Raw genomic sequence first — 16,442 nt, 5'->3', positions numbered from 1 at the left:
ATCCTACCATCATCTGCTTTCTATCTTATCCGAAACATTGTAAGAGCCAATTCTTTTTTTTTAGTACTCCTAGTAAATTTTTTATCAATCATTATTATGCAAATGTTTGTCATACATATTCACCTACTCAGTAAATTTTCTTTCGACATTTTGAGAGCTAAATTCAGACTACAACGACGCATTTGGAAGCTTGAAACAACCAATTTTTCTTTTTCGAAACTGCTCGTCTCAATTACCAACGATGATGAATAAAATGAATTGAATTTCAAACTAGCGTAACTCTGAAATTCAAGTTTTACGAAAGATGTGATAGAATGATTGTATCGTTACATTCGTCATTTGTCAATAGTTCAATTATGCCGGCACACCTTGAATGAATCTTCCAGCAACGTGTACAATAATTTTCATTAACCATTCCCAGTGGCTCACTATTTTCTTGGATTCAAAACTGAAACGTGTCTTTTTCCTACAGAAAGTTTATTTGTCTATGATCAACGTATCGTTTGTTTCTCCTGTCACTTGCGCCGCGAGTCATTGGCACACATAAAATTTGCTTAGAAAGAAAGCTCGTTCCAGTTTTCATTCCAAAAAAATAACGAGCCACTGTGAACCCATTAATGAACATTACCGTGCAAGCCTCAATAGCAATTTCACCCGCGGCTAAACAAATAATTTTCACGCAATGTCCTGCCTTCCGAAGAAATAAAAGATTTTGTTTCATTACTCGAGTTGAATTGGCTTATTAAAAAGAAAAGCTAACAAAGTGAGAATGATCCAACAAGCTCGTACAGACGCGTGTACTCGCATCTGTCTGGACAGTAACGTGCAAGATGCGGTTACAATGATTCCTCTTTGGCTCCTCGGGAGTATTTGCACATGTGATGGACACCGGAAGAGGACCTTCTAAAAATCACATGACGTATAACGGCAGGCAAGAGATCATTCCCTCGTTACAATAATATAACATTTGAAGTAAGAATAAACGGCTGTATGCAAATTACGAGTCAGGACACCGGGCACACAAATCATATTGCTGTTTTAGAGGATTCGCGGAAGAGTGGGTTAGGAACGCGAGTATCGCCGCGCAGCTTCTGTCCACAGTAAATCACGAACCCTGGTGATCGTAACTAGCGATTCCATTTCCATGTTTTGGACCACGATGATAAACCTTCGGCGCGCGCGCCTGCCTCGGTTTAACGGTAAACGGTTTATTGGCCCGTGAAAACGAAAACCATAAATTTACATACCTGACATGTATTATCTACCCAATAATGAAATGAAACGTTGTCAAGAACGAGAATACATTGTAGGAGTTTGTTTTCGTTCTTTTCACAGCTTGAAACTTCGAGAATGACAATTTGAACAAAGCAACTCAATCAGTGTCCGGCTTTTTAACAATTCGATCATTCGGACTAGAGTTAAGTGGCAGTGGCATTAGCTATTGGATTCGAAATTGGTAATTAAGACATGGCACTCGGTCATCAAAATGTTCATCACGTTCCATTTCACATTCGTGCATTCGGAACGAAAGATCGTGCCACTCGGATAAATGGAACCATTGAAACATATCGAGCAGCATCTATATTAGGGTGATCATTATTTGGGGGTGGAAAAATGTTCATCGCACTGCCCTCCAGATCTGTTCCAAATTATTCCAGAAAGCGAATAATTAACAGGATTTCAGTCCACCTTGGTGTAAGCACTCGACAAATTCCCAATTGCATCCCTTTCCACGAAGGTTCGCAGCATTGGAAGGTTCCCGGTGAATGATCTTTCCTCAATTCAGATCTGATAAAGCAAAATTTTCAAACTACCAGGACTCTGATGAATCCTTCACGTCCTTCTAATCCTTCCAATCTTCCCCTAGGCCATGTTCGTCAGTAAGAACGGCACCAAGGAGCTGAAAGGTACGCGTTTGTCGACGGGTAGAAGCCGCGGTCATTAGAAGTGGAACGGACGGAATGTGGGGACTGTGAGCTGCGAGTTGGCTTGTGCCTCCCGGAGTGTAGAGAAGCCAGAATAGCTATCGTAGAGGGTATCGTAATTAAAATTGAACAGCGAGTGAGATGGCTTGTCCTCGCGCACGTCCGAGGCCTCGGCTCCTAGAAACGCGTGCATTAAACCTCAACCGCGACGAATCGCTAACCTCAGGATAATCGACGCCAAGAACACACTTTCTACTGTCCACGTATTAACTCGACTTGCGTAACACGCGCTAACCAAGATGCTTCTGTGCGTACCTATAATCCCTAACCTAGCCATCTTTCATTTCCTGTACCCAGAACCGTGTCGACTCTTCGCTCCTGTGATTGATGGGCGTTGTTTACATTCCAAGCATCCCCGAGGATGCTAGTTTCAACGCGCCACATCGTCGTTCGGTATCCATCTCCCTTCCAAGATCAGTTGCACGCCGGTATCGAAGGGTGATTCAAGAACCGTGATGTAAAAGACCAAGCGGAAGGTAAATGAAGAACATCGTCGACATTTTGGATCCCTTACAATGATTTTGTAACTTTAACTGCTCGTAGACGAATAATGTTAAATGATACGAAAGTCTCCGAGTTGGAAGTCGTGATGTAACTATATAAGATTTTATGACTGCTCCGGAATCATAGTTCTCGATCGATCGAGCTTACTCAGCAGCTCAAGCTCCCAGTAACGTTGAATTCGGATAATGAATTCCTGCAGAATGAATTATGAAACCTAGTCAACTATGTGGCAGTTATATGAAATGGTAAAATGATTGCTAAATGTAGCATTCATCTATTTGCTTATTATAGAGATTTTTTATGATCGATCGATCTTGTTAGAAAATTAAAATTGTCACTAATACCTAGTTCGTATTTAATGGACAAATATGGTTTAGTGCAATTGTACAACCATTTTTTAGACATTTCAGTAAAATATTCAAACCATCTGTTTTTGTTAAGTAATTTTCTATTCGCTGCAGAAATATTCGAAGAATGTATCGGGAAAGATCTGCGATGAAAATCTGAACCCTGTACAGAACCTAATCTAAAAGAAACAACATCGGATAAAATAAGATAAGATTATCATTGGCGAACCAAAATGCGAGTAAGATTTATTAAAAAAATATCGATAGTATGAATAAGATCTTGGTCAGTCATGAATAGTCCGTTATCATATTAATCTGAAAATAGCAGTCGTTATTTGCGCCTGATCAAAGAAGGTCTGACTTTAGCACAGCCCGCATATATATTCCCATTGGGCATCGATGTGATCCGAATGGTCGAGAGTATACGCGACACCAAGTCCGCATGCATAATGCAAAAGCTCGGCTTGCAGCCAGCCACCTCTTCGTAAGTTAGGAGGCGTTAACGTGCCTCCGTTTATACGTGGTTCTGGGAGTTGGCTTAATTTTAATATTTGTGGAACGTCATTTTCGAAAGTGTGCAAGTTAGGGCAGAAACACGCTTACGTTATATGAATCGAAACTAACGACTGGCCTCACCTGTTAAAGGTAAAAGAATGAGGACCGAATTTCCATTCGCTTCTCGACTCTTCGGATTCCCGGATGTTCGTTTTGCCGAGTACCGGAAATGTGACGTGATTATTGAGTCTGTAACAGTACGAATGAGCGAACGCCGCGAGAAATAAACTCGCCTGATCGGTTATCCGTTCATTTTCACTGCATTCCCATGATACTCATATCACCGTAATTTCCATAGCAATAACTCCTCGTATTGTTATGTTTATGTTAATGCTAAGTTACGCTAACTGCCTGCTGCTCGATAATGCGATGCCAACTTAGCATTAGGAGATCTCCGTGCTCTCTATCCGTAACCGTTTCTTTACGCTGCTCGTTTGCAGAGTGCAACTCTTGTACGTGTCGAGATGTACTTATGCTGCTATAACTACGGTATGTATTGGTACACCTGGAATACGAACCGCAACGGCGATGCGGGCGTGAAGAAAGGTGCGACAAACGCGTCATGCATATTGCCTACCGTCGTACTTCGTGATTTCAATTTTTTAAATAATCCACGATTATATCCATAAAATTAGCTATTTCATAGTTGTGATTAAAATGCTAGTCATATTCATTGATATGGATAATTTTAAATACGCAAAAGGACTATCAAGGACTTGAGGTTCGAGAGCTAGAACACCAGTGAAAATCATAGAACAGATAATTTTTTAGATGGAATTCTTACGTTCCGGTTATATAAATAATACAAAAATTAGATTTAAGGGGAGGTCCAGTGTGACTGAAAGAAGCGAAAGGTCATCCTGCGTAAGAAAACTATGTACGATATTTTCTACAACTTATTTAATTATACAATATTATACAACTATGAGAATTCGAACCGTACACTTTGCAAAATTCATTATTTTATTGGTTTTGAATAATCCTGTACTCCAATTAGTTGGAAAATTTGCAGTTCCGTAAAAATTGCTTCTTGTCAGACAAGAAAGAACTGTTACATGACAAACGTGTGTTTGAATAGTACAGTTAATAGTATCACCCATCCTTACGAATGACACATTCTACGTTTCCCAATAAACGTGTGATAAAACGTTTGATTTGAGAAGCAACGGAGGCGCGACTAACAGGTCATCAAATTAGGGTTAGGTAACTTACGCTCAATGACATGGTGCGTCAAACTGAATTATTCGAAAGTACGCATGTAAAATAAAAAAACCCTAGGGTGTAAAATGGAGCATTTCAGTTGCGCGCATGCGCTAACATCGTTTTACCACACTGTTAGGGAGTTGAATATTTCACGCATGCTCCAAAGGCTTCGAAAATCGAACTTTTCATGCAGTTTTTGGAAAAAAGAATTTTCAAAACTGCATGTAGATCAGATATCTCTGTAGTGGTTTTTGAGGTCATTGAATCCGATCTTATGTTCTATTTTCAAATGATATCAAAATGGTAGATCTAATGGGGTGGACTAAAATGGGTAAAGTCATTCAATTTGAATTAAAATCGTCCTCCCATCTTCTTGGCGGCAGGAATCACTTTTTTTCCGAGGATCTAGACCGGCATTACTCGGAAAATCAACGACCAAATATACCTTAAACAAAGTTCGCACTAAAACCATGATCAACTATTTTTTGCTAATAACAACACTTGAATATTATATTTGAAAATTTTAAATTCATTCCAATCTATGTAAAACATTGTATACCTACATTCAAAACTCATCGTAAACTTTTCGTACACCATTTAAAATACATGTAGACAGTAACTGTGATCCGTACGTCTGTATGCATTTGCAAATTTCTTTCAAATCTGATGTGAAAAAAATTGCATAAAATTACTGCAACGTGTAACATACCGGACTGCATCGATATCGGCAAAAATCAAGGTGTCTTACGATAAACACTGAAATTCCGTCTGTTATCTGTCGAAACTCGACGCTGTAGCCACAACGTGGCGTCGAGTGATTTACACACCGAGCACGTTGTACGTGGCAATTATAATAAAAGCAGGTATCGCACCGGCGAATTGAGCAATTAATTCGCTCGGAGATAATGTTTAAATCTATAGATAAACACAGTGAATGATACCGATTTCAATTGACTAATAAATTGGGAGGAGGGGATACCGGCACATACAGAGATCTGCAATCAGATGAGAGATACATGTGTACACAGATCGCGAATGGATCGGTAGCACCATGTGTAGGCGGTTATCTCCCACGATCACATTCCTTAATGTTCGTAGCATGGGAACTAATCTTTGCTTCTATACTGTTCACAATTACGATTCGATGCCAATAATGTTGAATATCTTTTTGTAGCAATAGCTATGCTAAAGGGGGTAACCTTGTGAGTGAAACAGACGTGATATTCAAAGATACATAGTTTCGTGAGCTCAGAACTAAAACATTTCAAATCCAATCTAGATTTAAGCGTCGTTATAAAATGTCGATGCTAAAATGTAATGCCATTACTGCATAATCATCTAAAATCTAGTCATGGAAATTAATATTTCAGTGTTGACGTAAGTCTATGAAAATATTGTAGTTAATTTTTGTTACCAGCCTGAGGTCTGAACTTGATTGTCTTGACGATTAACTCGATTTTTATCAGCATTGCATGAAAATTACAACTTTACGACTATGAGTAAATATGAAGTACCTTCGTAACTCGATCTACCAGATACGCATCAAAACTGCAATAAATGGATTCACACTGATAAAACGTCTCCAGTCTATCACGCGCTCTTCGCTAGTGATTACGGGCTTGTCGAAGTCCCCAGAATACCAGGGGGAAGAGGTTAAACCAACCTTTTCTAATCTTAGACAACGTGGCTCGGCGTAGCGTGGCATGAAATATCGGGGTGGATAGGTAGGTGAGTCTGGAACATCTGTTATATTAAAAAACTCGGACTTGAGGTAGTATAAATGAAGTGTATTAAAAGGTGACGTATCTTGAACAAGTGAAAAACCTTCTACAAATTCTTCCGTAAAAACTTTCCTCACCACGTGGACAGTGGTTGGTTCGATACGAAGACCAACAAAGGTAAAATGTTACAGAAAACAAAATCCATAAGTGATTTATCCTAAAGCTAAAATAAGCATTCGAAGAGGATCGCTAAGTGTAATTCAAATGAAATACAAGTGTCTGCATTTCGAGGAAAAAATCACGACTGCTTACGATTTCTAAACAGAATCTTCAAACGTTATTCGATATTTCGAAATACAACGAAAATTCCGGAAAGATTTAAAAGCAGCAAAAGATGGCGACAGAGACTCTGCAAGTGTGGGACTACGTTGTGATAATACTGATGCTTATTATCAGTACGAGCATCGGTGTTTATTACAGATTTACCGGAGGCAGACAGAAGACTTCCGAGGTAAGCAAAGACAAGGTCATGACCAACAGTTTTTTCTCACCTTGCGTTAATTTTTATAAACCAAACAACGCACGAAGCGGGAATTAGCCATTTGTTTGGAACAGATTCCGATGCAAGACTTGTCAACTGTACGAATTCACTTGAAATTGTTCAATCACTTGACATTGCACAATGACATGTGAGATCGATTGAATTGAAGTCATGATTAAAACGATGTGAAATAACTTTCAAGTCTTGTGAACTTCTTTAGAATTCATGTATTCACTTTAAGCCAGTTGATCGCTACTTCACAGAATTGACTGCCCCTCGCCTTATTCTAAGGTGCATATCCGTAATTTTGAAAAAGTCGTACCTGTACACAAAAAATGAAGTAACCTCTACTTTTCAGGAATATTACACAGCAAATCGTTCGATGAGTGCAGTCCCGGTAGCGATAGGTTTGATGGTATCTTTTCTCTCAGCTGTCAGTCTTCTGGGTGCCAGTGCCGAAAATTACGTATACGGGACTATGTACGTGGTGGTTAATCTCGGTTACGTTATAGCCACGCCAGTTGTAGCATACCTTTACTTGCCCGTATTCTTCAAACTCCAAGCAACGAGTGCTTTCGAGGTAAGAAGCAACGTTAAAGTTTCTCCTTGATGAGCTTCGTAAGGAATAAGCAAATAGAAAGCTCAACCATGTTACTAACCACTCTGCATTTTCAGTACCTCGAGAAACGCTTCGGGACCGTTGCAAGAACAATCACTAGCAGTGCTATCTCGCTTCAGCTACTACTTTACACAGGGATTGTTCTTTACGCTCCCGCATTAGCTGTTGAAGCTACAACTGGTCTTTCGAAAACTGCGAGCATAATAGTGATCGGATTAGTTTGTACATGCTATTCCAGCCTTGGTGGTATCAAAGCGGTTCTCATCACTGACATATTCCAAGCACTTCTAATGTTAGTTGCTGTCCTCACGGTAGGAATAACCGCCGCCGTTGAAGTCGGAGGTATCGATGAGATATGGAAAATCGCCGTAGCTGGAGACCGTATTGAATTTGACAGGTAAATTACCATCCCGTGAGCAGTTCCATCGTGTCGACGTAATCCCAAAGGAACTGCTCGAATCGAAGTTAAAGTAACAGTCTCTATTTTTCGACTTATAATCAATTTTCTTCTCTGTTGAAGCATATCTGCCGATCCAACGGTTCGCCACACCTGGTGGAGTCTGACATTTGGCGGATTCTTCACCTACCTTTCCCTGTACGGAGTCAATCAAGTCCAAGTTCAAAGATTACTGACTATCAAGTGAGTTCCCGGTAGTTGGATTACCTGCATCTCTGCCTTTCAAGCGTTTAATGATCGCCAGTAAAATTTGTATTTGTTAAACCCTAGTGACTTGAAATCAGCCCAAGCATCACTCTGGTGGAGCTTACCAATCGCCGTGATAATGTCGGTGATAACATGCTTCTCTGGGCTGGCGATATACTCGAAATATCAAAACTGCGACCCTCTGACAACTGGAAGAATTTCATCCACCGATCAGTTAATGCCTCTGTACGTGATGGACACACTGTCGGTGTTTCCTGGACTTCCCGGACTCTTCATCGCCGGTATTTTCAGCGCCGGTCTCAGTACCGTATCCGCCGCTCTTAACTCCCTATCAGCAGTGATTCTCGAGGATTACGTGAAGCCGCTGTATATATGGAGGTAATAGAATCAGAAATAGAGTAAATACGCACTATACATGAGGGTTTATTGACGTCTCCTTTCAGGAACATAGAGTTTCCAGTGAACAAATTCGCATACATTGGAAAAGCATTGGCTTTTCTAGTGGGTCTGCTTTGCATAGCGATCGCTTTTCTGGCACAGTATCTTGGCGGTGTTCTCCAAGCTGCACTGACGATATTTGGCGTAGTTGGAGGGCCAGTTTTGGGGTTATTTACCTTAGGCATGTTTACCGAATCTGCCACTCAGCGAGGTGCCGTCACCGGACTTCTAATAAGTCTTGTTTTCGGTCTTTGGGTCGGGTTTGGCCAGCCGAAACCATCGGCACCAGCTTTGGCCGTATCCATAGCGGGCTGCAACACAACCTCTGACATAACCAGATTGTCAAGTTTTACCAGAGCTGAGTGAGTAATTGATTTGGTTGTAAAAATGAATCGAGTTTCTGGTTTTTTCTTTTGCTCCAAATGTCAAGAACTATTTGCTCATTGACAATCCGTGAGGAGTTCATATCGAATTATACCACACAAAGCCTTCGCCAAAATTCGGATCTCAGCTAGTCTAACTCCCATAATCGTTTATTTGCAGAAGCACGGGTGACAGTTCATACTTTTATCTGTACCGAATCTCCTACATGTGGTACTGTCCCATGGGCTGCGTGGTATCGATGATTTGCGGCTACATAGCAAGTCATGTTTTACGTCTCTTCTTCAAAGAAGAATCTACGGAATTGAATCCTGATCTCCTGGTTCCAGGACTGTCTTCAAGGCTGAGAAGAAAGCAAGCGAATGCACGAGACAATAAAAACACGGGGGTTCTATCGAAACAGAATTTTTAAAGGCTGAATAATTACGTTTGTAGGTTCGTCGATAGGTTGCTGAACTGGATTGCTTACTAAGGCAATCGACTTTACTTGAAACCAGCATAAGTAGCTTCTTTCTCTCACGCAAGGTCAAATTTTCAACAATCGATTAAGGACCCTGTTTACGAAGTAATATAAAAACATTATACAGACTCCATGCTAATAAATCAAAAATTTAACACACCCATCAGAAACCAGAAATCTTGACATTTCCTCTGGTTACCTTATTGATTCAGCGTCTTATTACTTGAGGGCGCACTACGCAGGTAGTATGTAGTGAATTTAACTTACTCCTGGCTACATGAAGTTAAAAGACTTCGAATAAAGTCACTGGACTTTCAGTGACTTCGCAAGACCTAGTGTGACCAATGGCTTCGAAGAAATTCAAATGACTTTGGGTGAGTTCACGTGCATGGCATTAAGTACCATTACAAGGCTTGTCGTGATTTAACTGTGAGTTCAACTAGTTAAAAAAAAACATCGAGTAATTGCATAGGACTTTGCTCGTAACACATTGGTTTCACGAAAAATACATTATATATTATATAGTCAATTTTCAGAAAGATCCTTCCACCAACCATAGAATTCACGATTTTGCCGTCAGTTTTACTCTGTACTTCGTTTATGTACAATTGCACCGTTCAGTTTGAAGATTAAGCGACCGTGAAGTGCCTGATCGTAACGCGCCACATTCTTGAAAAGCGTTGACTGTAACGTATATCCCTAATGGCAACTACTGAGAGAGTGTGGTTGGCGATATTCTTAGGGATCGTTGCTTGTCAGCAGCAAGTCGTAAGAATTTATCGGAACGATAAACTTGAATGGAGATTCTGGACCCGGTCGCGTGGACACAGCGGACACCGAAGGCACTGAATGCATGTACCTTTACGATCACTGGTTGGTGTACCTACTCGGAATAAACATTCGGACCGCCCACGCCTCCGCAAAACCGTCGACTCGAGTCCGAAGTTTACCAAAACGTACGCAAACCACCGCGGAATGTGGTTCAGCTGGTGTTTCACACCGAGTATGACGTATGAGAACGGAGAGGCACGTCAGCAGGCGTGCGAACTTACGCAACTAAAGCGACATGATATAAAGTGAAAACAACCGAGCACGTGAGAGTGTTGTAAAACTTATTTTGAAAAATACATACGTGGAGGTAAATAGCCATGAAGTTTGATTATGATTTTTTAGAAACTAGTCCTTTTAGAATCACGATCACGCTTGTTTCTGGTCGCCTTTTCACAATATTACTTAAGCAATTTGAATTGTTGCTATTGCTGAAAATGGTATTCACTTCTGCATGAATTTAATTACACCGTTACAAAATACTTTTACGAATTCAACAGCCGAAAATTTTCAGTGATGAACGAATCTTTCATGTGATACTTGGACTGCATTCAAATATTGAAGGCAACGTCTATAAGTTTGTTAATTTTTACCTGATCATACCTACTCCAAAAGACTGCAATTAGTAGACTGATGTGACAAAAAATGCTCTGATTAAGCCGGTAAGGTTCAAGACCATTTCACATGGCACTATCATTTCTCATCGTTCCCAACCAAAGCAACGTAACCCTATCTACAGTTTAGTTTGATGGCGACACATGGTCTTTGTATAGTTACATCCATGCGAAACGAATTTACTTGACGACGTAATAGTTTTCTAATTCGTGTATTACATTCTGATGCATTGTTGTAATTATTTCGCCAATGATCTTGACACGTTTTATAGATATGTGTGTGCATATATACAATATATATATATTGTTACAAAGGTTGGCCGCGGAATGATGAATGTATTCCTGTCGTAAGTTGAAGTATCTGATAATTAATTGAACGACTTGACTGACAATGACTTTTATCGGTGTTAAATCGCATGTTGAATACATGGCGAACAAAAAAATGAGTTGCTGATATAACAACCGATTAGGATTAGGTATTGCGTTGACGCACGCGATTACAGCTTGTGTTTGATTCCGATTTCCTGCTTTCCAATCTCTTTCAGTCTTCGCGCAAGTGTTTTAATGCAACAAATTGGCAAGACTTGTTAAAATAGCAAAAACGCTACCGAGTACATGTAGGAAGACACAGAGGCATACTTACGTAAGTTTATACCGTATACATGTGTAAACAAGGAAAAATACAAGCAGTTGGATACACGAAGTGTGGCCAATAACGTTAATCGACGGCCGACCGTTATCCTCGGATCGCGGGTAACGATGACCCGCTTTTTCGGAAGCTGGATCAATTTGCTGAGATATTTACAAGATAATTATACAATCTAAGTGTACTAATTCTCAGAATTCCTTCACGGTCCTGTTGCAAATAAATTCGACCTAAGAATAACCTGGTCGAAATGATGTTGACAACGATTTACGTGGCTGGCTTACATCGGTACACGAGTCGCGGGATTATTCAAATTTTCATCACCACCGGAATTCATCAACGAGACACACTAGACAACGTGCTGATAATTTACATCGCCCGCCGGCTGAGACGCGACGTGTATTCTAATGAATTTCAAGAATGTCGTGACGTTGGGAGATTATCCAGTCCGATGATTATCTACAGAGTTTGATACACCATTACACAATGTTAAGAAATAAAATACTCCGATATAGTCAAGGGTTAGCTTTTCGATACATGAATTTTGAATAAGAAGTCAATGACCAGGATATTTTTACATTTATAAATAGCGAAACTAGATAAAAACATTGCGGATATGCTTGCAAGGCCCAAAATTTTTTTTTCAGAATTCCCGTATCACTTTGAAAATTCTCGCCAACTTTTCTACTGAATTATTCATCAAACTGTCTCAATGAAGCTTTGAAAGTCGCTTTACATGACTCAAAAACCAGTTTCTTACTCGATGCTAAAATTACCCTGCATATATTATACAATTTTATAACTGCAAGAAACTTGCAGTGCAGTTTTAAGGGGATAACGATCTCCGTCAAATACGGCAAATCGTATTTTAAACCTCCAACTTTCTCTAAGTAATCAAATATCTTCAAACTTTGGCAAACGATAGGACTGATAATTGTGGATGTGGGTTGGTTAAGAAAAGTTTGGTAGATTGATGACAAAATGCATAAAAATATCTGACTCAGCTGCAGTAGCGTACCATAACCTCCTTCCATAGGCCCTCCGTGAATCACTAATTTTTCATCTTTTCTCAATAATCGCGTGACATTTTTTTCATAAAACGAATTGGACATAACGCGTTACGATCAAAAGATAATATGCTCAGTGTTTTTGCCGTCCGTGATTGCATCTCTTATTTCGAAGGAGGTCAACTTCAGAAGTGCTTCTTATCACTTAAATGGCTGGATTAGCGAGTAAAAAAATACGTATCTAATATTTTTCGATGTACCTACTACAGCATATCACAGAATGAAATTTTTGTACTTCTCAAGAGGTCTTTGAACGTGGAGAAGCTTGATCAGCCGTGCAATACGTCTGCTCTGGTAATTTGGTTGGTTTATAAGGAAAATTCAATCTAAGTACGCCAAACGATACCTCCAACCAAGAAGTCAGTACTTTTTAAACGAGAAAATCAAGTCAACTAATAAACTAGTGATAAAAACTAAATACTAACAAACAGCGTCAAATTCTCAAAAAAGGCACAGAAAGTGTACTAAATATCATACAATTGCTGCGAGAATTTCAAAAAATGTGGGATGTGTTGTCAAATTTATGAAATTCTCAAAATACTTTGTGTATTCTTGTAGGTTAGAAGCTTCTTCGACTGTGGCTCGATAAGCTCGTAAAAGAAATCCATAACATCAATGAAACATTGACATCAACTTGTTCTTATCAAAATTGATCAAGAGGGGTTTTTTCGTGAATTTTATACAGCTCATGTCAGTCAGTGTAATACATATCGCGCCGCCAGATGTCACGGCGATCCGTTTTTATCCCTAATGATCGTTATGTGTACTATGGAGTGTATAAAAGGAGGACAGTCTCTAATGGTCGGTTCGTTCAAAATGTGGTAATATCCTTTAGGCAAATAAGGGTACATAGAATAACCGACGTGACACTGATTAATACAAACTGAATGTTGAAGTTAGTTACACAGTTACACTGAAACTAACTTCAGATAAGTAACTTACTTTTAAAAGCACCACCCTTATTTGCACCCAAAATCAGCTAACTTTTTATCAACCCTAACAAATCCCTCCTTCTACTATAGACTCCATGGTGTGCACGATGATAGAAAAGTATCTTTCGTTGAAACTGCAGCGCCATCAGTGGGAAGTGATTGGTACTAAATTTTTATACCGAGTAAGAGGCGGGAAATACAAATTTTCCAGCGGAGCGACCGCATTCTTCGTAAATTGAAATTCATTCGCGCAGCCAAGCGATTCCAGACTATCGTCCGCTTTATATTACCCTTTACTTTCCTCGAAAATAACCAATGCCGTTGAGATAGCCAAGAATAAAGTACTGAATTCATGGCTGCTCGCACCGCGTACGTAAGACTTCCTCCACGTCCAGCCACGCAAAGCCATGAAAGGAATTTTTGAGCCCGTTTACGAGAATTACGAGACGATGCATACGGAACGCGATAGAATTATCCACGGCGCAGCCGTAAAACTAAAACGATCGGCATTAGGATAGGCACACGGTGCTTCCAGACCGTAAGCCTAGATATTTCCTCTTTATGCCCTCATAAATCTGAACCACCAGTCACGTTATTCTTTATTCAACGAATTCTGGACCGAAAGAAGGAATTATTTACTACCAGGTCACGCAATGTAAGTCCCATTCTTATTTTTCTCTCTCTCCGATCTTCGTTAGATATATTTACTTCCCGTTTTCTATACTCCATATACTATAGACATGCATTTTTGGGGTTTAAGTCTGTCCTCCGACTTAATTTTACGATTTTTACCACCAACGTCAGAACCAATATTTTCACATTTTCAGCACATTTTTATTATTTTTATTTTTTTTTGTATAATTCACGCAAGACTATAGTTGCTCAGGTACGAGTAGTTACAGATTCGTAAAAGGTATATAGCTAAGAAACACGCAATGTTCATTAAATATTACGCAAGAATTTTGTGCTCAGGTTATTCCCATTGCCTCGGGGGAATCGCAAAGCGTAATTATAGCCACAAATTATTCGATCAAAATATATTGAAAGAACGGAATAGTAATTTCTAGGCAATTTGTTAGCGTATACATCATCAAAAATCCATTCGGAAATTCCTATACCCCTTTTTTTGTCGCTACGCCAATTACACAATGCCGCAAGGAATCTCGGAGCAGCATGATTTCAATTAACAATTTCTGATCGACCTCCTAATTAGAGTAGAGGAACGAAAGCACTCGTGATATCATCGTACAGACGAGGAATTTTTAAAGTTTAATTACTTCAACCCAAATTCCCTACTATATTTTTCTTTTCATTTTTGCACTGATTTTGTGACACTCATACACTTACTGCGATTTGTTGAAAATTTTATTACGATTTTTTAGTAATTACTTTTGTTTCGTCAACCTGTAAGTTGAATTAACTCTCTCGAATAAAAAATGTCGACTCTTTGATTGTAGACAAATAACGGCGTGCTTGGATTGAATTTTCCTCGTAAATCGAAATGAACAAATATGACATATAACATAAATAACCCGCTTGTCATACGGTTCTAAATTAAAAGTCAGTCCCGCTTTAATTGTTAGAATTTCCGAATGTTAAGAAGTCCTAGAAAAAAGAATATTCGTTTTAAAGAAATGTCTAAAAAGATTTGTCGAGAAAAACCTTGATTATTTAGAAAAAATAATGACTGCACGGTTCATTTTACGGAAAAAAAAAAAAAAAAAAAATTGAATAAGAATTTCTTTCGATTCGAATCGAAACCTCAGGATGACCGGACAAATTTCAACACGTCGAAAATTAATTAACGAACGTTCGAATTATAAAACTTTCTTATAAATTGATGATATTTTAGCTTATGTATTTCGAACTTCCTCGAATTCATTCCTATTATCATAGTAGGAATAGTGATGTCGCTTAATTCGTTTTCACTATCGTTCGCTCGAATGACATTTTGCTTAAGATTTTTCAGACGTATTTTTTTTTTTCCTCCTTCTCTAACCTTTTATTCACAAGTTATCGACTGTTCGTCCTTAATCTAACACCAGAAACATCTCGATGTCCTAACAATCTATATTAAAACAGACTTCAAACGACCGTATCTCCAAATCCAGCATCACGAAATTCACATCGCGCTAACGTAATATCAACGCTAGAGAAATCCCCTTTTCGCCAACCGTCTGAGAGTCCAACTTTCAACCAGAAAGATGTAAAAAAAATTCGAACATTCTCCTTGAAAATAAGTCAAGGTCGCATTTTGTCAGGCGAATCCTATCAAGGGTAATCTGAAAAATCGGCACGGATGCGTCGCGCGTTAAGTTGACAAGTGCAAGGCGTCTAGCGATATAACGCAAAATAAAAGATGAAAAAGTAAAATAGAAAGAAAAATGAATAAAAAAAAAAAAAAAAAACAAGACTTCTTTCGAAACGATAATCTCCGCTTTCGCCGAGCACGCACGCTCTCTTGTTCAGTAATGACACTCGAAATATTCGGATAAAGATCTAGCCTCAAGACAGGTCATTGACTTCCTCTCGTTGCATAACCGTATGATCAACGCGTATACATCTATAAAGTCCCACTGCTTACGTGTATTCGCCTTGAATCGTGTATACAGGTGCGCAGCACGCCATGGCGTGGGTAACTAGGTTATACGGTAATCGCCAGGAATTTAATCTCCCAATACGAGCCAAGCTTCGTGTCTGTGCAATCCGGTGTAAAGGTTTGTAATTTTACGTATCGTCGACGCGACGAAAATTATTTCTCTGTACGTAAACGAAGAATCTATTATTATGGGGTGGAATTTATTTTTCATTCCTATACCTGTAATTGCGATAATAAATAAGTTGGTGTTGTACGATTTATTGAAGTGAAAAATTTCGCCGACTGGAGAGACATATTTTAGTGTCGTAACAACCGGAACTTTTGTGATTTTTTTTTTT

General features: G+C 39.2%; 2 protein-coding genes across 12 annotated transcripts in view; one reads left to right on the top strand and one right to left on the bottom strand.

The window, feature by feature from the left end:
* Positions 1-10,489, top strand: part of LOC124177566 (putative sodium-dependent multivitamin transporter) — a 66,274-nt gene extending 55,785 nt beyond the window's left edge. The window contains exons 1-8 of one of the 7 annotated variants that reach the window (XM_046560070.1): positions 6,130-6,318; positions 6,507-6,826; positions 7,215-7,436; positions 7,532-7,872; positions 7,996-8,115; positions 8,203-8,517; positions 8,583-8,939; positions 9,121-10,488. In XM_046560070.1, coding sequence (XP_046416026.1) covers positions 6,710-6,826; positions 7,215-7,436; positions 7,532-7,872; positions 7,996-8,115; positions 8,203-8,517; positions 8,583-8,939; positions 9,121-9,370 — 1,722 coding nt within the window. In that variant the 5' untranslated portion in view covers positions 6,130-6,318; positions 6,507-6,709 and the 3' untranslated portion in view covers positions 9,371-10,488. Of the gene's footprint in view, positions 1-6,129; positions 6,827-7,214; positions 7,437-7,531; positions 7,873-7,995; positions 8,116-8,202; positions 8,518-8,582; positions 8,940-9,120 lie in introns of those variants that run through there. The other 6 variants (XM_046560073.1, XM_046560068.1, XM_046560071.1 and 3 more) reach the window with 6 other exon arrangements.
* The window catches only part of LOC124177564 (protein expanded-like), a 139,546-nt gene that overhangs the window by 66,571 nt on the left and 56,533 nt on the right, over positions 1-16,442 (bottom strand). The window lies entirely within an intron of this gene.

The sequence above is a fragment of the Neodiprion fabricii genome, chromosome 3, assembly GCF_021155785.1.
Source record: "Neodiprion fabricii isolate iyNeoFabr1 chromosome 3, iyNeoFabr1.1, whole genome shotgun sequence".
NCBI classification, from domain to species: domain Eukaryota; kingdom Metazoa; phylum Arthropoda; class Insecta; order Hymenoptera; family Diprionidae; genus Neodiprion; species Neodiprion fabricii.
The sequence above is the reverse complement of the archived record's forward strand: the minus strand, read 5'-3'. Positions and strand labels throughout refer to the sequence as shown.